Consider the following 26,425-nt stretch of genomic DNA (forward strand, 5'->3'; position numbering starts at 1 on the left):
CCATGTTTCTAACTCTCTAACCCTCTCCCTTCCTCTCTATAAAAAATCAATAAAATATTTTTTAAAAAAGAAGACCCAAATGGAAAGTTAAGAACTGAAAGATATAATTAATGCAGTGTACTTAAAAGGAGATGGAAATCACAGAGTAAAGAGTCAGTGAACTCGAGGATAGACCGATAGAAATATCTAATTTCAACACAGAGGAAAAATAGGTTGGAAAAAATGAACCGAGCTCAGAGACCTGTGAAATAGTACCAAAAGGTCTAACATTTGTGCCATAAAAGTCTTAGAAATAATGGCTGGAAATTTCTCTATTTCGCAAAAGACATAAACCTATGTATTATAGAAGCTCAGCAAATCCCCAAAAGGATAAATCCAAAGAAATCTAGTCCCAGATACATCATAACAAACTGCTAAAAACCAAGATGAAGAAAAAAATCTTGAAAGCTGCCAGTGAACAACATTTTGAATGATGGTGGATTTTTCATCATAAACCATAGATGACAGAAGGAAGCATCATAACATTATTAAAGTGCTGAAAGAAGAACTATCAACTGAAATTCTATATCCAGTGAAAATATCCATCAGTAGGAAAGGAGAAATAAAAACATTCTCAGATGGCCCTACCTGGTTTGGCTCAGTGGATAGAGCATCGGCCCTGAGGACTGGAGGGTCCCGGGCACATGCTCGGGTTGTGAGCTCAATCCCCAGTAGGGGCATGCAGGAGGTGGCCGGTCAATAATTCTCTCTCATCATTGATGTTTCTATCTCTCTCTTCTCCCTTCCTCTCTCTGAAATCAATAAAAAATATTTTTTTAAAAAAAGAATTGCTTAAGAAGTTCTTCAGGTAGGAGAGAACAGATGACTGAAGGAAATTTGGGACATCAAGAATGAAGGAAGAGCAAGAGAAATAGTAAATAGCTGGGTAGATATAATGGGCTATTTTTAAATTTTGAAATCTTGAATGTATATGTGACTACAGAAAGCATACAATATTGTCTGATCGTGTGTTCATTGCATGAAGATGCAATACATATGACAACTACAATATAAAGGGAAAAAGTAAGTTCTTATATGTAAGATTTCTGCATTCTGCTTGAAGTGGTCTAAATGTTGATTATAAATAGGCTATCATAAACATGTATAGCTTGTAATTGTTCATGAACAAAAACCATTTAACTTACAGCTTGTGTTTAAATTTTTTTATTTTTCAGCATTAAAATCCATGGCTTGGCAGAATTAAAAGACATGTATGCTATAATCAACCTGGATGATGAAATTAAAGGTATTAATTCTTTTGAAGCAGATGGACATTTTATCATTCCAGTTATAGTGTATTGTGTTTGTTTTTGTAAGAGGAATACAATTAGCACCCTTCACTAGAGTTCCCTAAAATAGCCTCCTTATTTTAGTAATTACTTTGAGTCATACTCCTTTACTGTAATGATATAAGTCCACTTTGATCCAAAGATATATAGTGTATTTTATCCCAATTCCAATTGTAAAATCTAAATTATTATATATTTTCCCTTTAAGCCAGTATTGAATGAGTTAGTGCTCGTATTCATATGTCAATCCACACGTCTAAATAAAGACCTTAATCTTTTAAAGAAAACATTTGGAGATTTTTATGCCTCTGGAAGCTTAAGTGATAATATTTGCTTTTTTGCCTGCAACAGTATATTTGTTTTTTAATAATTCTTTATTTTATCAATTATTTCAGGGTTGAGTACCTTGTCCTGGACTGATGATGGCCAGTTGCTGGCATTGTCTACCCAAAGGGGCTCACTCCATGTTTTCCTGACCAAGCTTCCCATACTTGGGGATGCCTGCAGCACAAGGATTGCATATCTCACCTCCCTCCTTGAAGTCACTGTAGCCAACCCTGTTGAAGGAGTATGAAAATGCTCTTATTTTTATTTTATAAATAAAATCAAAGCAGTAATAGCAGCTCATTTACTAGTTACTTTTCTGTATTATAGGAGCTACCGATCACAGTTTCTGTGGATGTGGAACCCAACTTTGTAGCAGTAGGACTTTATCATCTGGCTGTGGGAATGAATAATCGAGCTTGGTTTTATGTCCTTGGAGAGAATGGCAAGTCTAAATCCAGTTGTTTTCTTATCTACCATATAGTTTCTGATCTGATTTGGAAAGTATTTGTTATCAAATTCTGGGTCACGTGCCCTACACTTCGAAAGGCCAAAATCAAAATGTCAGTTTGGTGTAAGGAATGATTTATTGATCGAGAAGGTGCCAATCAAGAAGATGGGAGACTTATCAATGCCTCAACTCTATCTTACCTGCTGGACTAGGTTAAAGATTTTTAAGCTGGAGAAGGGAAGTTGAGAGGGGGTGGCTAGAGTTAAGGAAAATTCCTTAGATCTTCTGGTCTCTTGATAACGTCTCTGAGTAGATTCTAAGGCACTATCAGAAGGTCACATGCATCAGGGGTGGTCTTGTTTTTTGCAAAGTGAGCTTATAAATTATTTTCCTGTGACCATTACTTTCTATGAAGCATCATATACATTGAATTGAGATGTTATCTATAGTTTTCCCAAAATGTTGTTTGACCCAGGAACCATGGCAGTCTCCCTGAGTCCCACAGTCTAAACCCGTGGTCGGCAAACTGCAGCTCATGAGCCACATGCGGCTCTTTGCTTTTGGCCCCTTCAATGTGGCTCTTCCTAAGCCTTAGGAGTACCCTAACTAAGTTAATAACAATGTACCTACCTATATAGTTTAAGTTTAAAAAAATTGGCTCTCAAAAGAAATTTCAATCACTGTACTGTTGATATTTGGCTCTGTTGACTAATGAGTTTGCCAACCACCGGTCTAAACCTTAAGCATCCTATGACTACAAGGGAACTGATATATTAACATAGCTTTGTTGGTTAATATAGCTTTGTTAAGGGAAAAGCAGAAGATCTAACTTGTGGAGATGAGCAGACGGCCTGGTGTGTGGGGTACAATTACGCATCAAAAGTTTCCTTAAAGCCCTGACCGGTTTGGCTCAGTGGATAGAGCATTGGCCTGCGGACTGAAGGTTCCCAGGTTTAATTCCGGTCAAGGGCATGTACCTTGGTTGCGGGCACATCCCCAGTAGGGGGTGTGCAGGAGGCAGCTGATTGATGTTTCTCTCTCATTGATGTTTCTTACTCTCTATCCCTCTCCCTTCCTGTCTGTAAAAAATAAATAAAATAAAATAAAAAGTTTCCTTAAAGATCAAGTTTTTCTTTTTTCTTTTTCTTCAGACATCTGTTTCTTAGTTTGAAAGGTTTTGTGAATCCTCTAAAAATTTTGCATAATTTTGGGAAAGGTTTTACTCTTTACCTTTGTAGTGAAGATAGCATGGTATAAGGGATAGAGTATGACCTTTAGAATTAGGCTCTGGATTTAACTTCCCTTTCTGCCTCTTTTAACTAAATGACTGCAGACAAAGTTCTTGACCCCTCTGAGCCTTGAGTTACTCACCTGGAGAATGAGAATTCCTCTCCTTATAAGGGGTCATGTGGAAAATTAAATAAAAAGTAGTTTTGCTCAGTGGATAGAGCCTCTACCCATGTTCTGAAGGGTTGTGGGCTTGATTCTGGTCAAGGGCATGTAGGTTTGATCTCAGCCTTGTCTGGGAGTGCAGGAGGCAACTGGTCATATGTCTCTCACATTGATGTTTCTCTCTCTCTCTCTCCCTCTCTCTCTCTCTTTCTCTCTCTCTCCCCCTCTCTCTCTCTCTCTCTGCCCCCCCTCCTTCCCTCCCTCCCTCCCTTCCTTCCACTCTCTTTAAAAATCAATAGGAAAAATATCCTCAGATAAGGATTCACAATAAATAAATAAGTGGTATCTACCTTTGCACAATGACTTTCTTAAGTACTCCTTGCTCTGGTAGGTACTTAACAAAAGCTGGTTTCCTCCCTGATTTTATTGTTTGGATGATGACCATTAGCATCTGAAGGGAGTCTTGTTTTCCCCCTCCTCCTTTCCCCTCCTTCTTTCCCCACCCTATCCAGTCCCTTCCCTCATTGGAGGTCAGATATCCCTCAGCAATAGAGCAAGCCTGAGAATTATTCTCAGATAGAAGACACCATTAAGCTTATTGTCACTAAGGTTTAATATTTGTTTTGCATGTGATTTTATTTTCGATTACTCTGTTTCATGGGGACCATTATAGAATTCTGAAAGGCAAATTTATATGGCAACTATTTCCTTTAAAATGGCCAAAATAAAAATTTTAGGCTCAGAATATCCCTGCAAAGGTTAACATTATTTGCAAATCTTTATATAATTTTATTCATATTTTAATGTGTTTGTTTCAATTGCTACAGGCGTGAAAAGATTGAAAGACGTGGAGTACCTGGGGACAGTAGCCAGAGTTTGCCTTCATTCAGACTACGCTGCTGCTCTTTCTGAAGGCAAAGTGTAGTTACACTTGGTAAGTATAACTGTGAGGGCCTGGAGGCCTGCTCAGGTAACTGAGTGTCTTATTAAAAACTTCGGTCAGGAAGCAGCCTTGTACAGACTAGCTAGAAAGCCAGGCGTGGATAAAGGATTAACAAAAACCTTTGCCCTCTGCAGGAGATGGTCAATTAGTTTTCTAGCTCTGGCAAGAAACCCGCCAGTTTATCAACGGTGCTGCTTCCAACAGTGCTTATGGTAAAAATGACCCTGTTGGTAACTGCATGGAGAAACCATAAATGAACTATAAAAGCTGATGGGAATGCCACACATCTGGGCCTCCTGGAGTGCACTGACTCGTACATTTAGGCACGTTGCTTGTGGGGGTCCTTGAAACTAGGCCTCTTGAGTTGTCCAAGAGATACTGGCCCTGGAATATGGGGCTTCCAAACCAGGGCATCTGCCACATCTGTTCTTGGCTCTTTGCCTCTGGGAAGCCAGGGATTAGCCACCAGACAACTTCAGAGCCTGTGTTCCCGCTAAAGAGGGGGGTCTAATGCTGCCCTGCCCGTAAGCCATGCTTCCTGCCTGACGCCTTTCTGAGTAAACTGGCCTATGCAGTCTGCTGAGTCTGAATGTTTAACTGAACCTAAGGAAAAGATCCTCCCCTACGAGCCACTGCTATTCTTTGTTTTAGATAGAAAGTGAACTCTTGGATACGCAAGAAGAGCGTGAGACTCGACTCTTCCCAGCAGTGGATGATAAGTGCCGGATCTTATGTCATGCCTTAACTGGTGACTTCCTCATCTACAGCACAGATGTACGTATTGTCTTCTTTAATATAGAGCACAGGGCAATTTCTAGTTTTTACTTTGTAATATAATATACTTATCATGTATATGTATATAAATATAGGATGTCCCAAAAAATGTATACACACACTTTTTTTTAAATGTATTTTTATTGATTTCAGAGAGGAAAGGAGAGGGAGAGATAGAAACATCAATGATGAGAGGGAATCATTGATCAGCTGCCTCCTGCAAGCCCCCTACTGGGGATCGAGCCCCATGTGCCCTTGACCGGAATTGAACTACGGACCCTTCAGTCCGCAGGCTGACACTATCCACTCAGCCAAACCAGCAAGGGCTATACACACACTTTGAATAATTATAGAGGTAGTGTTTATTAAAATACATTTTATTTTCGCAATTGAGTTATCAGCTGTTAAAGTACATACACGTATTTTTGGGACACCCTGTATATATTCTATGATATCTAAAAATATATAACTACTATAATATAGACATAAATAAGTATATGTAGAGCACAGAGGTGGCATGATTTGCCAGTATTGAGTGCTTTTGTGACTATAAGCGATTTTGACAGCACGGTGAAAGGGGAAACTATGGATTGTAGAAAATCTAGATGGAAATATCAGCTCTTTCACTTGCTGCTGTTTAACCCCTCGAAGCCTCATTTCCTTATCGAGGGGCTTTAAGGACTTAATTTAATGACAAATATAAGACACCTCATTCAACTTTAGATTTCCAGTGCGTACATTTAGAAGGCACTTACTAAATATTAAAATTAATGAAATATTGAGAATGTCACTTTAGTGTTTTGGCCCTTTGAACCACCATTACCCTGTACCTCTAAGTATTACGTTAGCCACATGAACATAAAGCATAGTCACAGTAATAGCATCTAATATTTGTCAAAACGTTTTCAAAGCATTTCATACCTGTTATCTTGTTCAGTCTCTACATTCAGTAAAGTTGGTAGAAAGGTATTGTTTTCCACATGAGAAGAACAATGATTCACTATTTCCATTTTCTCTCATTAAATTGTTTATTAAAAAGAGCAGGTCTTAAAGCATGCTTATTGCCATAGAGAGACTTTGTAAGTTGAAAAGAATCACGCTTTGTGCTAATTTACACCAGTAGGGTAGGTCTCATGTATCAGGTGAAGTAGTGAGTGATGTGGTAAATAACATTAAATACAATACGTTTGCATGACACCTAACATTATAAAGCCTGATCTCACTCACCTTATTAACTATATAAAATAAGCAGGGACGTTTTAGAGATGAGGACACTGAAGATTGAGAGGTCACTAGGTTTGTGACAGAGGTGGAACTTGAACAAGCAAGATTTCCTGATGGAAAATGTACTCTTTCCACTATGCCACAGGCACTTTGAAGTAAGAACTCAAAGTGTAGTCACCTGTCAGTAAGGCAGTATTTATCTGTCTCTTTTTTTTTTTGTAACTGAAGTATAATTGACATATAACATTATATTAGTTTCTTATGCACAACATAATGATTTAATATTCATATATATTACAAAATGATCTCCACAGTAAGTCTAGTTAACATCCATCACCATACATCACCAAACAAAATTTTGTTTCTTGTGATTCTGAAAATATTGGGGCTTTTTAGCAGCTTTATTGAAGTATAATTGGTAATAAACTACACAAGTTAAAGTTAAGTTTTGACATATGTATACACCTGTGAAACACTATCAACTCAATCAGTGTAATGGACATATTTATCACCTTTAAAAGTTTTCTCAATCCCTCCTTCCCATTCCTCCCCACTTAGTGCTTTGTCACGATAAATTAATTTGTATTTTCTAGAGTTTTATGTAAATGGAATCACGTAGTAGGTACTCCTTCTTGTCTGGCTTTAGTATAATTATTTTGAGATCATCCATTTTGGTGTTTGTGTCAATAGTTCCATCCTTTTTCTTGCTGAGTAATAGTACATAGTCAGCATATATCATAATTCGCTCATCCATGAACCTATGGATGGATATTGGTGTTGTTTCCTGTTTGGGGTATTTACAAATAAAGCTGCTATAATTATTTGTGTTCAAGCCTTTGTATGGACATATGCTTTCTTTTATCTTAGATAAAAACACCTAGAAGTGGAATGGCTACATCATATGGCATGTGTATGTTTAACCTTTTGAGAAATTGACAAACTATTTTCTAACTTGGTTGTACCATTTTATACTCCCATCATCAGTATATATGTGTTCCAGTTCCTCTCCATCAGGGGTGGGGAACCTTTTTTCTGCCAAGGTCCATTTGGATATTTATAGCATCATTTGAGGGCCGTACAAAATTATCAACTTAAAAATTAGCCTGCTATATTTGGTCACTTAATGAACTCACCCCTCATGCCTTGGCAGGACCAGATCAAATTATTTCGTGGGTCTTATATAGCCCGAGGGCTGGAGGTTCCTTACCCCTGCTCTACATCCTCACAAACACCTGATACTGTCACTCTTTACTTTTAGCCACTCTAATGAGTGTGCAGTGGTATTTCATTGTGATTTTAATTCGCATTTCACTAATGGATTAATGATGTAGAGGCATCTTTTCATATGCTTATTTGCTATCTGTTTCTCTTTAGTGAAGTGTCTGTTCATATTTTTTTTATTATTTCTTAATTGGCTTGTTTATTTTCTTATTACTGAGTTTTGAGAATTCTTTATACATTCTATAAAGTGGGTCACAGACCCAAATGTAAAACATAAAACTTTAAATTTTCTAGAAGAAAACAGGAGTAAAACTTTGTAACTTTGAGTTAGGCAAAGATTTTTTAGACATAATACCAAAAGCACAATCTATAAAGAATAAGTTGATAAGTTGGACTTTGTCAAAATTAAAAACAAAACAAAACAGTGTCTTTGAAAGACACTGTTAAGAGAATGAAAAGACAATTTGTTTTATTTTCTTCTGCCTGTACATTGCAAATATTGTAAATATTATTCTTAGACTCTTTCTTCATCAGAAATATGACATTTTTTCTCTTCATATTAGAAGGTATGTTTAACATAAATGCTGAAAGTATTTTCTTGACTAGATTTTTTTTTTTTTTTGGTAGACTGGTGTCATCCAGTATTTCTACATTGAAAACTGGCAATTCGTTAATGATTATCGACATCCTGTCGGTGTGAAAAGGATTTTCCCTGACCCCAATGGGACCACATTAGTTTTCATTGATGAAAAAAGTGATGGATTTGTCTACTGTCCAGTAAGTCTAGAAAAGCTTTGAATGCTTGTTTTTAAAATTATACAACACGTTAAGAAAAGTATTTTTTAAATATATTTTATATATAAAATAATTTTCTCATAAGCAGAGCCAAGGATTATAGTACTTTGTTGTCATGTCTATGATACCATGTCTGTGATCCATTTCATGACTGTTCACATCAAGGAATCTTTTTCCATTATTCTGCAGTTTTTCATGTCAGTCTCAGAGAGATATTTTAGGGGGAAAATCGTTATTATATTCTGTACCACTTTTAACCTTCTTTATTGTGCAATATTATAGTGTATCAGCATGTACATGACTTTCTCTCCAGATAAGCAATAAGCCCCAGAAGGCTGGGACTAGACCAGGGGTGGGCAAAGTTTTTGACTCGAGGGCCACAATGGGTTCTTAAACTGGACTCAGAAGAAGGAGCTACGGCCGTGTTTCCCGACGTTGCCATGTTAACACTGCTGCTGGTGAAGGAGCGGAGGGGAGAGCAAGAGAACCCTCCGCTCTTTTGGCTCCGCGGGCCGGATAGCACAGCCAAACGGGCCGATGCGGCCCGCGGGCCGTAGTTTGCCCACGGCTGGACTAGACCCTGTCCTTCCTCCACCTCAAGTGATTTTCCTCTTCCCTTAAGGTCCTGAATACAAAGAAAATGTATTTTTGTATTAGATGATTAAAAACAGACCATTTTCAGTTAACTCATATTTTTGCACATCCTTAACCTTTTTGAAAATAGATTTAGAAAAAAGAAAATGTGTTTTTACATTATTTACTACTAAAGGCCCAGTGCACAAAATTCGTGCACAGGTGGAGTCCCTAGGCCTGGCCGGTGATCAGGGCCTACTGGGGCTGTCTCGCCCAGACGGGGCCTGCTGGCTGCCGGACAAGGCCTGCCAGATGGGGAAAGGGACCGTGGGAGGTTTGCCGGCCAGGGGGAGGAAGGGGGAGAGGTTGGCTGGCCATGGGAGATTGGCTGTGGGAGTGCACTGACCACTAGGGGACAGCTCCTGCATTGAGCATCTGCCCCCTCGTGGTCAGTGCGCGTCATAGTGACTGGCCAACCGGTCGTTAGGTCATAATGGTCGCTTAGGCTTTTATATATATATATTAGAGGCCCGGTGCACAAAAATTTGTGCACTGGTGAGGGAGGTGTTCTTGGTCCTCTGCTTTTTCATACCTATACTACCAGACCGCTGTACCGATTTTTAGGTAATTTCCACACAAAGATGGAATATTGGCGCTAGATGAAAGGTAGATGAAAGGTAGACCTATTTTCTACAATGTCTCCAAGTTCCATCTTATTCTAACCACTTGTTTGCATGTAACTAACATTTTTCTATATCATGTTGGTTTTTTCTCTTTAATGCTCAGGAGCCCGGGTATAGGGGACAGTTAGGTTCAGGGCCTCAGGTCTGGTAGGATTAAGGGCCATCTTTGTTGGTTTAATTTGCATACTCTTCTGATTGGCTGATGGGCGTAGTGAAGGTACAGTCAATTAGCATCTTTGTTTTTTATTAGGTAAGATGTACTTGGAGTTTTCATTTATTTCTTTATATCCAGCTAATGCTTTAATTTGTTCACAGTTTACATAAGCCTACAGCTGCTCTTGGCCCATCTTTAGTAGCTGTTCCCAGGCATCTGGTTTACCTTAGAGAAGACACATTCCAATGAAGACAGCTTTCCCCTCACTGTGCACTTTCCTCTCTCTCTTCCCTTCCTTTCGTTCTTGCTTTCCCTTCCCTTCATTTTTTTCTTTGACAAGTATAACAAGTTACCACAGGAGTGACTGGATTATTTATGCAAAATCTCTAATATGCTGGTTCTTACTCAACCCATTTCTCTCCTGGTCACAAACCAATGAGGGAAAATGACATAATTATAAAGATAACCTTGAGTTCCCTCTGCGCAATAAGGAAATCCAGTCTGGCAGATTCCGTTTCGGTGACAGGCCTAAGGAAGCGGAGCTGCCTTGCTTCCCACCGCGTGGGTTCGCCACAGGTGGGAACTGCTGCTGAGGGGACACAGACAGATCCAGGGACATCGGTGTCTGAGAGGAGTTAGTCAGAACTGGGCCTGACTGCAGGGAAAGGGCAAAGAGCAAGACCTGCCTAAACACATTGCTGCATCTTTCTTTTTACACTTTCCCGTTCCTTGGTAATTTCTGTTTGAGGCCAGTATGACCGCCTTCATAGAGTTGTATTGAGGTATCAGTGAGTTCATCTTTCCATGTTATCAGGCACAGGAGCTAGTTAGCGAGTGTTAGTTAAAGCCCTGCCCTCTTTACCACCCTTCAACCCCTCAAATCCGGAATTCTCTCTCTTATTGCTGCTCATCCCCACTCCCTTTTCCAGCTCTAACCTGCAACTCAGGTATTAAGAAAAAATAACCTTGCGGGGGAGAGGACAATGGGAGGTGAGGGGAAGAGGACATATGTAATACTTTCAACAATAAAGATTTATTTAAAAAATAAAAAACAACCTTGCCAAACAAAATCCACACAAAGAATGACTCCATGGGCGCATGTGCTCTCCCTCCCCCAACATGTGGGTGGGTGTTTGCTTTTATTCAAAGTAAGATTTCTTTGGTAGGCTCGAATTTTAAGTGGATGGACAAGATACCAGAGGGGAGTGTTGTGTCCACAGGGGTAAATCCCCCCTCCTTTTTTTCATATATATATTTTATTGATTTTTTACAGAGAGGAAGGGAGAGGGATAGAGAGCTAGAAACATTGATGAGAGAGAAACACCAATCAGCTGCCTCCTGCACATCTCCCACTGGGGATGTGCCCGCAACCAAGGTACACGCCCTGGACCGGAATCGAACCTGGGACCCTTCAGTCCGCAGGCCGACCCTCTAGCCACTGAGCCAAACCGGTTAGGGCGTAAATTCCTCTTTTAAATGATACCCAGTCTTTTTTCTCTGAGTAGGGCCAGCTTGGAAGGGAAGGGCCCTTGAAGGAGGCTTGTGGGGCAGAGCCTTCCCGGCCTCGGACCCCGCAGGAGGCTGCACTAAGGCACTAAGGCCCTTGGACTCTCGACCAGAGTGCTCCGCACTTCTTTTGATTTTAACAACACCCCTCCCGGCCCTCCACCCCCGTCGTCATGTGCTGGTATTGCAGCCTAATTTTCCAGTGCTTCAAATAATTTTGAGAGAGGCATTGCTCCTGTGATGTTCATACATGCAAATGTTCAGACTACAATTCTTTAAAATTTTTAAACATACTCGCAATTTTCTTTCATATGTATATTTATTCAACCTATTTTTCTTCACTATGTCAATAGTAAGGGACTCACTCATGTTGTTCATTAGAATTTAGAGATTACTTTTTCTTATATACGCCCCAATAAAACACACACACACACACACACACACAGACACACACACACACTCCCTATATGCCCATGAAGGATGGCTTGTGATCTTGTAGAAAGTTTATAAACACGCTGCCCTTCAGAGAGGCAATCAGGTGTAGTAGTTAAGTGCATGGACTTTAAAGACTGACGGACAGACCTGAATTTACAATTAGTAATAATAACCAGTATTTCAGTGCTGAGGACTCTTTCCATACATCAGGGATCTCTTTCTGTCCTTATCACAGCCCAGAGATAAGTACTCATATTATTGCCACTTTGCAGGTGAAGAAACTAAGGCCTAGAGAAGATAAGTAACTTGTCCCAGCTCACACAGCCAGCAAGTGCATCGGTCTGATCCCGGAGGAGCTCCCTCCAGAGCTCTCACTCTGATTGGAGTTCCTGTTCCCCAGTTATAAAGTGAATTCCATTCTAGCACCTCTGTTATAGGTGGTTTATAAAAATTAAACGTTTTTAGTACTGTGTCTGCCACATAATAAGCATTCAACAAATGGCTGCCCTTTAAGAAAGCTCTGCCTCCTGTCCATTGGATGGTGTGCCCATCCTTACAAACTGCAGGTCAGTGTGCCTAGTGCTTAGAAGCATAGGCGGGAGCCGCGCTGCTTGGGTTCAAGTCCTGGCTTTTCAGCTTATGAGCCATGTGACTTGGTGCAAATTTCTCTGTGCCTCAGTTTCTTCATCTGCAAATGGGTATAATAATAGGATCTGTCTTATGAACTATGAGGTTAGAATTAAATGAAGTTACATACACAAATAATTAGTACAATATCTGGTAAGTAGCACTATCCAATGGAGATATAATTTTAACCACATATGTAATTTTGAATTTTTAAAGCATGTTTTTAGAAAGGTAAAAAGAAATAGGTGAAATTAATTTCAGTATTATCATTTTAGTATGTAATCAATATAAAAAATGATTGCTGTTTCACACTCTTAGTTAGATACACATGGGTAACTTCTTGAGATCCCATGTATAGTTCACACTTGCACACATCTTAATTTGGATGAGACACATTTCAGTGCGCAATAGCAACATGTGGTTAGTAAGTGGTGGCTACTGTGCTGGACAGCACAGGTCTATAGTATTAGTTTTTATTTGTAAGAATTTTATATTTTATTCTTATTTTTAGAGGAAGACAGACTAGGGAGAAAGCAGGTACTTCTCAGCTCCACATTCAGCATATGTATTAGCCTACCGGCCTGAGTTCACAGGAATAGGTGATTGCTTTTATATATATATATTTTTTTTTATTATTTATTTCAGAGAGGAAAAGAGAGATAGAAACATCATTGATGAGAGAGAATCACTGATTGGCTGTCTCCTGCACGCTCCCTACTAGAGATTGAGCCTGCAACCTGGGCATGTGTCCTGACTAGGAATCGAACCGTTATCTACTGGTTCATAGGTTGATGCTCAACCATTGAGCCACACCAGCCAGGCTGGATTGCTTTTTAATAGGTTATGTTATTATAGCAGTACATTTTATGTTTGTTAGAGTGCATTGTAGAGAAGTTTTTGAAGTGAAACAGAGTGGAATTTATCTCAATTTTAAATCATACATGAATCAATTTCTGTTCCCTCCCTAGTTGGAGCATTTCTGTGCCCAGTATTGAAAAATTTCTAAACACAAGTGTTCACAGTTTAAGTTTCTGTCATTTTGAGCACCTTCAGCTTTTTTTTTCTTAACGTGAAGCTTTATGTCCAGACTTGTAGTTTTGCCTGCAAATTCACCAGATTTTAGATAAAATCCTTGATTTTCCCATGTAACTATAGTTGTTGTTTTTTTTCCAAGCCAGACCTAATATTGGAACAGTTGGCATGTTGTTGAGTTGAGTGTAGGTCTGTAAGCTATGCCAGCTAAGGCTATAGACAGGCTCCTGCCACTGCAAATGATAATGATTTATGTACAGACTGGGGGCAAAACTTTAAATCTTATTTTGTAGGTAAATGATGCTACGTATGAGATTCCAGATTTTTCACCAACCATTAAAGGTGTACTTTGGGAAAACTGGCCATTGGATAAAGGTGTTTTTATTGCTTATGATGATGATAAGGCGTACACCTATGTCTTTCACAGGAACACTATACAAGGTACTTAATCACCTTTTTGTACATTTGTTGATAAGTCAATTTCCATTGCAATGAAATGAAAACATTCCTTTCTGATGTTTGTGCTGAGTATTACCTTTCAGCATTCAGATGTCTGTTTTATAATGTAGGATCCAAGGTCGTTTTGGCTGACGGCACCAAAATTCCCTTCTCTCATAAACCTTTGCTGTTGTATAATGGAGAGCTGACTTGCCAGACACAGAGTGGACAAATCAACAATGTCTACCTGGACACTCACAGCTTCCTCAACAATTTAAAAGACGTGGGGCCTAATGAGCTGAGGCAGATGCTGACACAGACCTTAGTGCTGAAAAGGTAGGGTTTCAAATACTTCTCCACGGAGCTCGCTTGCTTTGGGGATTGTAAAGGAGATGATAGCATTAACCTCGTTTCCTTCACAGGATTATCGTGAGGCTCAGGTAAGATCACAGATATGAGCATGTGTAGAATTCTAAAGAAAATCACGGTGAAATATCGGTGCTTTAGTCCCTTCGGAACAAAAACGTTTCTAATCACCGAAATAGTGCAGTTATTGTTATTTCAGCAACATCTTAATTTCGTCCTAATAAAGTTTGGTTTGGCCTTGCCTGAGATTTCCTCTTACAGCTTAGGGCCACTGTGAGTTCCTCTGTGGTTCTAATGCTTCCTACCATCTCTTGCTGCTGCTGTACGTAGTAACTTTTTAGTCCTCACTGTTCAGCGGAACCCTCACCTAGTCCAGGATGCCTTCCCTGAAGCCCCCTGCCTCCCACAAGAACAAAACAAAACGCTTTCTAGTGTGTTGCCTCGGAGCCAGGGTACATACAGTATACATAGTGGTTTAGAGCACTTTCCCATTCACCACTGTGTGACTAGGGCTAGTGTGTTAAGGCCAAGAATCCTCACTTTCTCATCTATAAAGGAGAAGTAATAATAATACAGAGTGGATAGGGTTGTCAGAGGAACCCAGTGAGAGAATTCATGCAGAGTACGTAGCACAAAGACCCTCATACCGTAAGCACTCGATTACATCCATTGTATCTGTCATACTCATCTGTCTTCCACCTTCCCCACTTATGACACCTGAAGGACAATGACTGGGTTTGATCTTTGTATCTTGGTTCCAAGCACAGTTCCTGGCACATAATAGGTGCTCAGTAAACGTGTGTGAGACAGGAAAATGCAGATGCGAATAGATGGGTAATATATTCATTAACGTAAAGGTCCCACAAAACATTTAATTGACATTTATGGTCATGTTTTAAACCAGAAGTCAGCCAACTCTTTCTGTTACGGGCCAAATGGTATGTATTTCACGTGTTAAGGGGCCATAGGGTCTCTGTCTCTGCTCAATTCGGCTGTTGTAGCACGAGAGCAGCTGAGACAGTCCATAATGCATGGCCGATGTAGCTGCATTCCACTCAAACTTTACCTTTTTTAAAAAATACATATTTTTATTGATTTCAAAGAGGAAGGGAGAGGGAGACAGAGATAGAAACATCAATGATAAGAATCATTGATCAGCTGCCTCATGCACGCCCCCTACTGGAGATCGAGCCATGTGCCCTGGCTGGGAATCAAACCCTGGTTCATAGGTTGACGCTCAAACTTTACTTTCAAAAACAGGCAATGGACTGGACAGGAATAGAGTGCTAATTTTATTAGACTTCTGTGAGAACAAAACTAATTTTCATCTCTGCATGAAGTAAACCAAAAATAAATAGAATTTAATCGTTCATGGGGGAAGGTGGTTACCCAGAGTAAATTTAGATTAATAAAAGAAATTTAAGAAAAGTCATCTGTACAAAAAGGGAAGAAAAGTTTGTGTAATTTTTCATAACTTGTAAATAATGATTACAGACTAAGAAGTTTTTACAAAACTTACCTAGGGCATGACATGAAAGAATGTACAATCTGACAGTTGCCTGGTAGGAAGCAAAAAGAGCCCCCTGACTCAGCTTCTACTCAAACCCTAGGTTCTCTGATGCTTGGGAACTGTGCACGATTCTGAATGATCACGATGCCTGGAACGAGTTGGGCAGGGAGTGCCTCCATCACATGGACGTGGACTTCGCAATCCGCGTCTACCGGGCTGTCGGAAATGTCGGCATGGTGATGTCCTTGGAGCAAATAAAGGTAAACAGCATCTTATGAGGATTATCAGGTTAGGATTTAAATGGTATTTGTTCATACATTTTACATTCTGTGGTTAATCCTGCCTAACTCACCAACGAGTTAATTGCTAGAACATTACCACTTCTTACTGAGCAAAGCTTTTCCTTTTTTTTTTAAGTGAAACCTTATGGCCCATCAGGGCACATACAAGTATCAAGCAAGGAATGCATAAATAAGGGAACAACAAATCGATGTCTCTCTTCCCCCTCCCTCTCTCTCTCTCTCTCAAATCAGTAAAAGCAAAACAAAAACACAAAATTTGTATTCTCGTTAAAGCTGCTTTTATTTTCAGGGGATCGAGGACAACAACCTTTTAGCAGGGCATCTTGCCATGTTTACTAATGATTTCAACCTGGCTCAGGACCTGTACCTCGCGTCCAGCTGTCCCGTTGCTGCGCTGGAGGTATGGCGGCAAATGGAGGCGGGGGGCGGGGGGGGAGAAGGTCACATAAAGGGGGATCTCACCTTGGACATGGCTAACAGTCCTTGGCACCGGGCACCACAGGCCTTGCCCCTCTTGAATTCAGACTCAGCTTTAAGGACCCCTGAGTACTCATTACCTTCAAAAATACTTTCATTCTGCGGAGCCATAAAAGGCATGGCATGGTAACATTACAAAATTATTTCCATCTAAATGTACCCAAAGAGAACAGACTTTATAACTTACAAAGGCACATGCAAATAACAACAGCCACTGTGTATTGAGTGTTCACATGTGCCAGGTATATTCCTAAGACATACTGTTTTTCCTTTAACCCGCACTGCAATCCTGTGAGATAGTACTGTTACAGGCTCTGTTGCCAAATGGGAAAACTGGGACGCATTTATCTTTTATTTCTTGTATGGAATTCTCCTGTGCGTTAAAAGGTGGGCTAAGGAGCCCTGGGTGGTGTGTTCAGTGGTTAGAACATCAGCCGGCACACCAAAGGGTCGCAGGTTTGATCCCTGGCCCTGGCACATGTGGGAGGCAACCGGTCAATGTGTCTCTCACATTGATGTTTCTCTCTCTCCCTCCCCACCCTCCCTTCCACTCTGTCTAAAAAATCAATGGGAAAAACATCCTCGGGTGAAGATTAACCAAATAAAAGAAAAGGTGGGCTAAGGACTAGTGTACCATCACTAGTTTCCCAGAGATGAGCATTGCAGTGGAAGGACTAGAACAGAGTAAACTACCCAGTTCAACACAAGGAGGAAGAGAGAAGTGGCCATAGGGAACAGGGATTAAGAATGTGGACTTTAGCCCTAACCGGTTTGGCTCAGTGGATAGAGCGTTGGCCTGCGGACTGAAGGGTCCCACGTTCGATTCCAGTCAAGGGCATGTACCTTGGTTGCAGGCACATCCCCAGTAGGGGGTGTGCAGGAGGCAGCTGATAGATGTTTCTGTCTCATCGATGTTTCTAACTCTCTATCCCTCTCCCTTCCTCTCTGTAAAAAATCAATAAAATACATTTTTTTAAAAAAAGAATGTGGACTTGAGCCTGGCCAGCGTGGCTCAGTGGTTGAGCATCAACCTATGAACCAGGAGAACACGATTCCATTCCCAGTCAGGGCACATGCTCAGGTTGTGGGCTCAATTCCTGGTAGGGGGCGTGCAGGAGGCAGCCGATCAATGATTCTCTCTCCTCATCGATGTTTCTATCTCTCTCCCTCTCCCTTCCTCTCTGAAAGGAATAAAAATATATTTTAAAAGAAAAAAAGAATTGGACTTTAGAGTCAGACATGTCTGGGCTTAAATCTCAGCTCTGTGCAACCCTGGACAAGTTATTTCATCTTTCCGTGCCCTGGATTCCATCTCTTTAAAGTAGGGATAACAGTATCTAGCCCACTTGGTTATTGTAAAGATTTAAAAATGAGATTAGATCTCTTGGAACTGTGCCTGATCGATAGAAAAGACGAAAGTGGTAGCTGCTGTCGTTACTGTCATTCACCTCAAATCAGCTTGTCCACAGCTACAGAGAAGGAGGTATTTTGAAAACATTTGCTGCTAATTTCACACCTTAACCCTTTTTCAAATTGTTCTGTAGCAAATTTTCATTTTTAAATTTTAAGTGAACCAAATTAATTTTGTTTTAAGAAAATATTTAGATAATTTATACTAATAAAAGAGAAACATGGTAATTGGCGTACGACCGCTACCCTTTTCATTGGCTAATCAGCGAGATATGCAAATTAACTGCCAACTAAGATGGCAGTTAACCGCCAACAAAGATGGCGGCTAATTTGCATATTGCAGGCAGGATGGTACAGCGCCATCCGAGAGCGGGTTGGGGGTGTGAGTGCCGGTGGTCACCCGGGACCCGATCCCGCCGGCCCGCGTCCTCTAATTAATTCCCTTTCAATGTGCACAAATTTCATGCACCGGGCCACTAATTTTATAATATTATTTGAGATAATGGGGACACCTAGAGAAATTTTCAGAACTTGGATGGGTACGCACTGAAGTAGGAGACTGGTTGCTAGAAGTGAGGGCAAAGACGTCACCTTAGCTCTTCCACGTTTAGCTATGGACACGTCATGTGCTAAAGATCTGTAAATCGTTGGAGGTGATGGACGGCTTCCCCGTGGAAAGGGGAGATTGCACCCTGCCGTTCACTTCACCTCACTTCGGACCTGTGCCTGATTGATGGAAAAGACAGACGTGGTTGACAGGTTAGCCGGGGAAAGGAAGTGAGAGGCAAAGCCCTCCTGCCCAGCGCGGCCACATGCTGACAGCCCGACTCTGTACAGAGAGGAGGTGTTTCGAAGCAGCCTCTTTTGCCTTCCGGACGATTAATTGCAAAAGGCCTCATTGTGATAAGCAAATAAGCTAATGTCCTAGAGCATTACCTGGCAGAAAATAACACTTGGGAAATGTGAGCTCTTACTAATTCTTTACAAAATGTGAGTAAAGTGAGGAATGAACTCTAAAAGATTCTTGGTTAGTTATATTTGGGACTGTATACCAGACACAAATAAAAGACCTCAGGAGCCAGGGAGGAAGACAGATTCACGTTTTATTTATGTTTGCTGTTATTCGTGTTGTGATACAGCTTTAGATTTTCTCAGAAAATAACCTCAACTCCTGGAGTAAAGTACTTCTCAACTTTTTAAGAAGGAAAATGAATAACTTAATTGGTTGGTTGGATTAATTTTTATTAGTTTTGAGTACTAAAGAATAAGATTTTGTTGGGTAGAATTGAGTGTTTTGTTTTTAATTTTTATTGATTTCAGAGAGGAAGGGAGAGGGAGAGAGAGATAGAAGCATCAATGATGAGAGAGAATCACCCAGTCGCTGCCTCCTGGACACCCCCCAACTGGGGATCAAATCTACAACCTGGGCATGTGCCCTTTGACCAGAATCGAACCCGGGACCCTTCAGTCCACCGGCTGACACTCTCTCCTCTGAGTCAAACCGGCTAGAGCTGTTTTGGCTTTTTACTACTTAAAGTGTCATTTATTTTTTATTGTGATGGCAAACATATAACATTCAATTTTCTATCTTTTTTTTTCAATTACAGTTCACATTCAGTATTATTCTGTATTAGTTTCAGGTGTACATGCTGGTAATACTTATATGTATACATACAAGTCCTTTGGTTGATCTCTTACCCCCAACCCCCCACCCCCGCCTTCCGTCTGAGGTTTGACAGTTCAATGCTTCTCTGTCTCTGGATCTCTTTTTGTTCATCAGTTTATGTTGTTCACTCTATAGAATTGCATTTTGGAGGGCCACAAGCCTTTGTAATCATAGCTAAGATGTTTTTGCTCCCCCAAATCAATTTTTACCCCTGTGGGAGCTCTCTCACCTCCACTGAGGAAATATACTATAGTAACGTGTTATCTTTGCAAAGATCAAGTTTCATTTTTAAACAAAGAGTTTTGTAATCACTTTATTAAAACTAGCACTATATGGTGACTGTGCAAAATAACTTGCTCATTTGCCTCTAATAGATGAGAAGGGATTTGCAGCACTGGGACAGCGCTCTACAGCTGGCCAAGCGTTTAGCCCCAGACCAAATACCACTTATCTCCAAAGAATATGCTATTCAGCTTGAATTTACGTAAGTCCTCATCTTTATATGATTCAGTTGGTACCTAATTGCTGAATTACTGACTACTGACTATTGAAATAATTACTGAATATCTTAATTCTAAACTGCCATTCTTATAAGGCCCTCCGTTGATTTAATCATTTCTTTTTCAGGGGAAAAGAGATTACTGTAATTATACAAACAAAATAAATTTTTTCTAACTAATGTTGCCTTATCCATGCATTTATCCACTTTCATTTTTAGCATAAAGTGTGGGTCTTAGATAAGCCTTTTCTACATTTAGAGCCTAAACATTGATTTGAATCACATTTGACCATCAGGGTGGCATACTGCTTTTCAGGACCTAAGCTCATGATCTTGACTTCTTTGTACACTTTGAGGATTTATAGTGTAATTTCAAGGCAGAGTGAAAAATACCAGGTATTGGTCTACAACTTCTATTTGCTTTATTTTGTAGTTTTTCTTTTTTAAGTTGAATTGCATATGGACAAAAATTCAACAGTTAATGTTGAAGATGAAGCCAGAAGCTCTCACGGGCTGATATTCAGTGCCTGAGTGATGCATGGACAGATTTCACAAATCTTTCCTTCCTTTGGAAATGCCATCTTCTGTTCTGAGAGATTTAGGATTTTCCAGTGCACTTAGTCGCTAGATAGTCTTAATTATCAATAGTCTTAGTTGACAGACTATAGATTTTTATTTCAATACTGCATAAATGTGTAACTTTAGAAGCATTCAAAATCCACTTGTAATTCACATTCAGCCATGCTTAATGCTACTAATGCAAATACCCGCAGAGGCAATAAATGAATAATTCATTTGCAAATATAAGTTCCCATGTGTATGTGCAGTGTTAATTACATCACAACTGGACAATTTTTTCTGACTTTTTTAAAATATATTTTTATTGATTTCAGAGAGGAAGGGAGAGGGAGAGAGAGATAGAAACTTCAATAATGAGAGGGAATTATTGATCAGCTGCCTCCTGCATGCCCCGTACTGGGAACCAAGCTTGCAATTGAGCTACGTCCCCTTGACTGGAATAGAACCCAGGACCCTTCAGTCCACAGGCCGATGGTCTGTCCATTGAGCCAAACCAGCTAGGGCTTTTCTAACATTTTTTTTTTTTTTTATATTTTATTGATTTTTTACAGAGAGGAAGGGAGAGAGATAGAGAGTCAGAAACATCGATGAAAGAGAACCATCGATTAGTCGCTTCCTGCACATCCCCCACTGGGGATGTGCCCGCAACCCAGGTACATGCCCTTGACCGGAATCGAACCTGGGACCTTTCAGTCCGCAGGCCGACGCTCTATCCACTGAGCCAAACCGGTTTCGGCTTTTCTAACATTTTTATGATACATTTTAGTTTCAAAAATAATAAGTGTGGCAAAATATTATTCTTTGAACAAATGAAATATGTCTCTAACATTTTATTTTTAAAAGTTTTTATATAATTTTGTTTTCATATAGACTTTGGAGTCATTGAGAATATTGACACACAGATTATAATTATAGAAATAATTCTCATCAAAAAGTACTGTTTCATTTCTAACCAAGAGTCCTTATTTCAAATTTTGCAAATAAAAAACTTTTTGGAGACTATATTTCTTCTTAATCAATGGGGATTTAAATTTGCCACATCTCTGCCCCTTACAAAGTAAACTCAGTTATTAAAAAGGACAAATTGGAATTCTAGTGCATAAGACAGGGACAGGCCCCAGGGCCTGGCCCTCCATCTCTCCTGAGGGTGATGGGTCTTAGAGTACAAAGCTTCTGTGCTGAAGAGAAAGGGGCTACATGGTGACTCACCGTGTCCTGGCAGAGCACAAACACGCAGTAGGCCTTCAGACCATCCGAAGACGTGGATGTTCTCGTTCACGACCAAAGCCTTTGTAGCAAACTCTCACGTTGTCTCACTACAGTCTGATGAGCAGAGTCAAGTGGAAGCCTGTGCTTTGTTGTTGGTATATTTTAACCCTTTCTGCTCAGTATTTGACCATGAAGCCACCAATTCCCAAAACTTTCACTGCTGCTTGTATGCTGGTCCCCAGCTGGTCAGGAGAGTTCCTTTGTGATAATAGTAGTAAGTTAGGTCTATCTCGTCATCATCAAGTATCCCAGGAGCCTCCAGCCTCCGATTTTGACACCTAAGGCCTAGGTCTATGCTCAGTTCCAGCAGTTTGTTTCTAATCCAAGACCTTGATTAGGTCAAAGCAGGACCAGTCTGCCAGCTGTGGGAGGGATTTAGCTTTCTAGTGTAGGATTAGACTCATGAGCTAGATCCATAAGAGAGTTCCGTAATAAAATAATAAAGTGAGTGAGCTAAAATAACCTGAAAATAAAGTGAGAGTTCCAAATATCTTTTTTTAATATATTTTTATTGATTTCAGAGAGGAAGGGAGATGGAGAGAGAGAGAAAAAAATCATTGATGAGAGAATCATTGACCGGCTGCCTCCTGCACGCCCCCTACTGGGGATCGAGCGTACATCCCAGGCATGTGCCCTGACTGGGAATCAAACCATGACCTACTGGTTCATGAGTCACCACTCAACCACTGAGCCAGACCGGTTGGCTAAAAATGTTGATTTAGCATCTCCTAATTGGGCTTGCCCAGGGAAAGCCTCAGGCTCCTGAAGGGAGGATCTGACGTTCCTATTGTCAGGAGACATTCCTAGCTGTGTTGTGACATAATTGGGTCCAAATATTAGAAATTTCCACTTAGTAACATTTCTGGCTGTGTGTCCAAAATCAAGTTCTCAATCAGCAGAACAGCTTATCTTCAAAAAAAATTCCCCATCCACCAACAGATGAGGAAACTGAGTGAGGCTTAGAGAAGTTGAATGACTGCCTAAGCTGACGGGGTGGAACTCAGGTGGATCTCAAATAACACCATCTTCAGAGCCGATTAATTTATTCTGGAGGAGACGTTTTCTCAGAAGGTGGATCTCCAAATGAACCTCAAAAAGTCACTGTCCATTCTGCCCCAAATAATAAAAATGAATGGAGGTTATTTATGTGTCCTCTGGGTCTGCAGGTCCATGTTAGCATCAGTCGTGGGATTAGCGAGTAATATCATTTATATTTTGAATAATACTTTTTATCAGAAAGAACCAGTGCCCTCAATACTATAACCCAGTGTTTTGTTCCATTTCTACTCAGATTTTCTCAGTACATATTGTACTTAAAAATATTGGGTGTTTGGGGGGAAAACATTGATTTTTGTGGTCACATGATTGTCATTTACTGTACCAAAGGAGATAATTAACCAAAAGTGGCCCATAAGATTTTACGTAGATCTCAAAGACGCCTAGAATGCTAGACAGTTAGTACTTTACAGTCTGGCATAATCCAGTTACACAGTTGTTTTTAAAGTAGCAACATAATAACACACTGCACTTGAAAGAATGCTAGTGTATTGTTGTGTATCACGTCTATTGTGAGCTGAAACCACTCAATGACAAAGATTAACTTCTAAATCTCATACATGTAAATAAGATACTTAAATATGTATTAAAATCCACTCTGATTTTTCTTTCAGGGGTGATTATGTAAATGCTTTGGCTCATTATGAGAAAGGAATAACAGGTGAAAATAAGGTAATCTTGAATAAAGATAAGATATACATAATTATCTTTGGGCTTGTTATTACTTTAATTTAAATATATCTTATTTGCATTGTATTTATTCAATACTTAGCAGGTAAGCCTTTTCTCAGTTTATTAACAATTTTGCAAGGGTATAGAGATCATTGTAAACTTTTACAAACTGAAGATGACAATGTTTTTAGTGGTTTGAAAAAGATGTTTTTCATTGCATTCTCAACATGAGCTCCTTATTAAGGGTGGAAGTAAGATTTGTATCCCTTCCCACTTACAGGCTATGATTTTCATAAGGCTTTTCCTTTTAGTCTTAAAAACTTTCAATAACGACTTTGAAAGTGAATTCTCAGGCCACAAAAGCTCTGCCGTTCCATCTCTCAGGCTTGGCCTTTTACGATGAACCCGCTAGGCATGAACTTTACCCCCTCCTCCGACCCATCCTCCCACCCCACAATTTTAGCTCCAGAAGCTAAACTTTGCAATAAAAATTGATTTTAAGTTAGGTAATGTCTTATAAAGATGGAAATTTTTTTTATTTTTATATCGAGCATTTTTATTATAAAAGTAATATAATTTTATTAGAGTCCGTTTTAAAAGTCACCAAAATATGTAAACATGAAAAGGGAGAGTCCAACATTCTCTCCTCCATCCACGCCCCTTCATGGTAACCACTGTTAATGATTTCATATAGGTCCAAGCAGACTCTCTTCTCAGCATAGAAATATATAGGTAATATGGGTTCTTACTGAAAATGAAATCATTTCCATTCACTAAGCAATGATCAACTGAGAGTTCATTCCATGACAAGCAGCATTTTGCTGACTTCATGGTCTTTCCAAGTCAATGCATATAATTTTGTGTGTTTTTTAAACTTTGGAAGTTTATATGTGTCTCCTCCCCCACCTCCGTTGACCTCTTCTAGCCCTGATTTTGTTTTAATTTTAGAGTAATTTCATTGTTTGGAGGGACAGTAATCCCCTTTTATCTGTGGGGGATACGTTCCAAGACCCCCAGTGGAAGCCTGAAACCATGGATCATACCAAACCCTAAATATGCTATGTTTTTTCCTCTACACACATACCTATGATAAAGTTTATAAATTAGGCACAATAAGAGATTAACAACAATAACTAACAACCGTGGATAAGAGGGGAACACTGTACCATGGTTTTTTTATCTATGCCCTAATTGTATTATAGTTGTTTTTGTTTCTGTTTCTATCAAAAACACTGTAATGAATATTCTGCCTAGTACACGTATCTTTAGCTACTAAGATGGTATTTCTGAAGGATATATTCTTACAGGTGAGACTTCTAGGTCATACATGTGTGCTGTTAATTTTTGTACTGCTGAAGGAAATGGCAGTGATTCATCCCGCTATCCGTCATGCATGCAAGTGTCCATTTCCCCCCACATTCTTAACACAATGAATGTTATCAATTGTTTTTATTTCTGCCAATTTGATCAGCAAGAAAAAGTGTTTCACTTTATTTTATGAATTTGATTATTAGTGAAGTTGAGCTTTTTTTTATTGGCCAATTGTATTTTTTATGAATTGTCCAATTATATCCTTGGCTCATTGGTCTCTTGGCTTTTTGATATTTTCTTTGTTAGGCTACATCTATCTAGTTCATTCTTTATTTCTATTATCAAATAGCCACCTCTAGCCACATGTGGCTATTTAAGTTATTTTAAATTAAATAAAATTTAACATTCAGTTTCTCTGTCACACTAGCCATTTTTTAAGTGCTCAATAGCCACTTGTGGCTGTTATAAGGCAGACATCATCACAGAACATTCTACTGGACACGCTGATTTACATAAAGTGAAATCTGACATTACATTTTACTAGTTCAGATTAGTTATTTGAAAAATTATTTAGTTATTTTCAATAAAGTAACCAACTTTAAATAAAGTTTTTATGTTTAATCATGCCTAGTAGAGAAATCTTCAATTTGATAAATGGGTTTCCTCTTAATTTTATCCATAGCATATATGCTTACATATCCAGTACATTTCTTCTTACATAAAATTTAACAGCAAGAAGATATACAGAAATATGCAAAGGTATTAGGATGAAGGGCAATAAAAAATTTGGCTTTATGCACAAAAGATGTAGACTTCTTAAAAAAAAAAAAAATTTCCCCCCAAATCTCGAGATAATCCTGAAAGGATTAATGTGAGTTAACCATAACTTTGGGCTCATTTTAGATTTAAATTCATCCTTTGCCTAAAATACAGCATTTTAAGTTAGGATCTGATTTGTTAGTTACTTGCCTTTTAATTACAGGAACATGATGAGTTGTGTCTGGCTGGGGTGGCCCAGATGTCCATAAGAATGGGAGACATACGGCGAGGGGTTAACCAAGCCCTCAAGCATCCCAGCAGGGTCCTTAAGAGAGACTGCGGGGCCATCCTGGAGAATATGAAGGTTTGCTTTCCTGTGCTTACAGAATCATGTGATCTTATACATAACTAGTAGCCCTGCGCACGAATTGGTGTGCCAGTAGGTCACTGCCACCCTCCTGTAGCTCTCCACCGATATAGGATAAGTTTAGTATTTTAATAATCTCATATCCTTTTAGCAATATTCGGAAGCAGCCCAACTCTATGAAAAAGGCCTCTACTATGACAAAGCAGCATCTGTTTACATACGCTATAAGAATTGGTAAGAATTTGCTGAAATTTGTTCTGAGCAGGTATGGAAATGAATGCG

At 39.6% G+C, this 26,425-nt stretch overlaps 1 protein-coding gene across 1 annotated transcript in view; it reads left to right on the plus strand.

Moving 5' to 3' along the window:
* The window catches only part of WDR19 (WD repeat domain 19), a 79,535-nt gene that overhangs the window by 29,145 nt on the left and 23,965 nt on the right, over positions 1-26,425 (plus strand). The window contains 14 exon segments of the mRNA XM_006759287.2: positions 1,215-1,285; positions 1,724-1,896; positions 1,983-2,097; positions 4,323-4,429; positions 5,090-5,212; positions 8,285-8,434; positions 13,756-13,903; positions 14,032-14,236; positions 15,877-16,036; positions 16,368-16,478; positions 20,006-20,115; positions 23,649-23,706; positions 26,000-26,140; positions 26,295-26,377. Of these exon segments, the coding sequence (XP_006759350.1) occupies positions 1,215-1,285; positions 1,724-1,896; positions 1,983-2,097; positions 4,323-4,429; positions 5,090-5,212; positions 8,285-8,434; positions 13,756-13,903; positions 14,032-14,236; positions 15,877-16,036; positions 16,368-16,478; positions 20,006-20,115; positions 23,649-23,706; positions 26,000-26,140; positions 26,295-26,377 (1,755 nt within the window).

This window comes from Myotis davidii, unplaced genomic scaffold (genome assembly GCF_000327345.1).
Source record: "Myotis davidii unplaced genomic scaffold, ASM32734v1 scaffold235, whole genome shotgun sequence".
Taxonomy (NCBI): Eukaryota; Metazoa; Chordata; class Mammalia; order Chiroptera; family Vespertilionidae; genus Myotis; species Myotis davidii.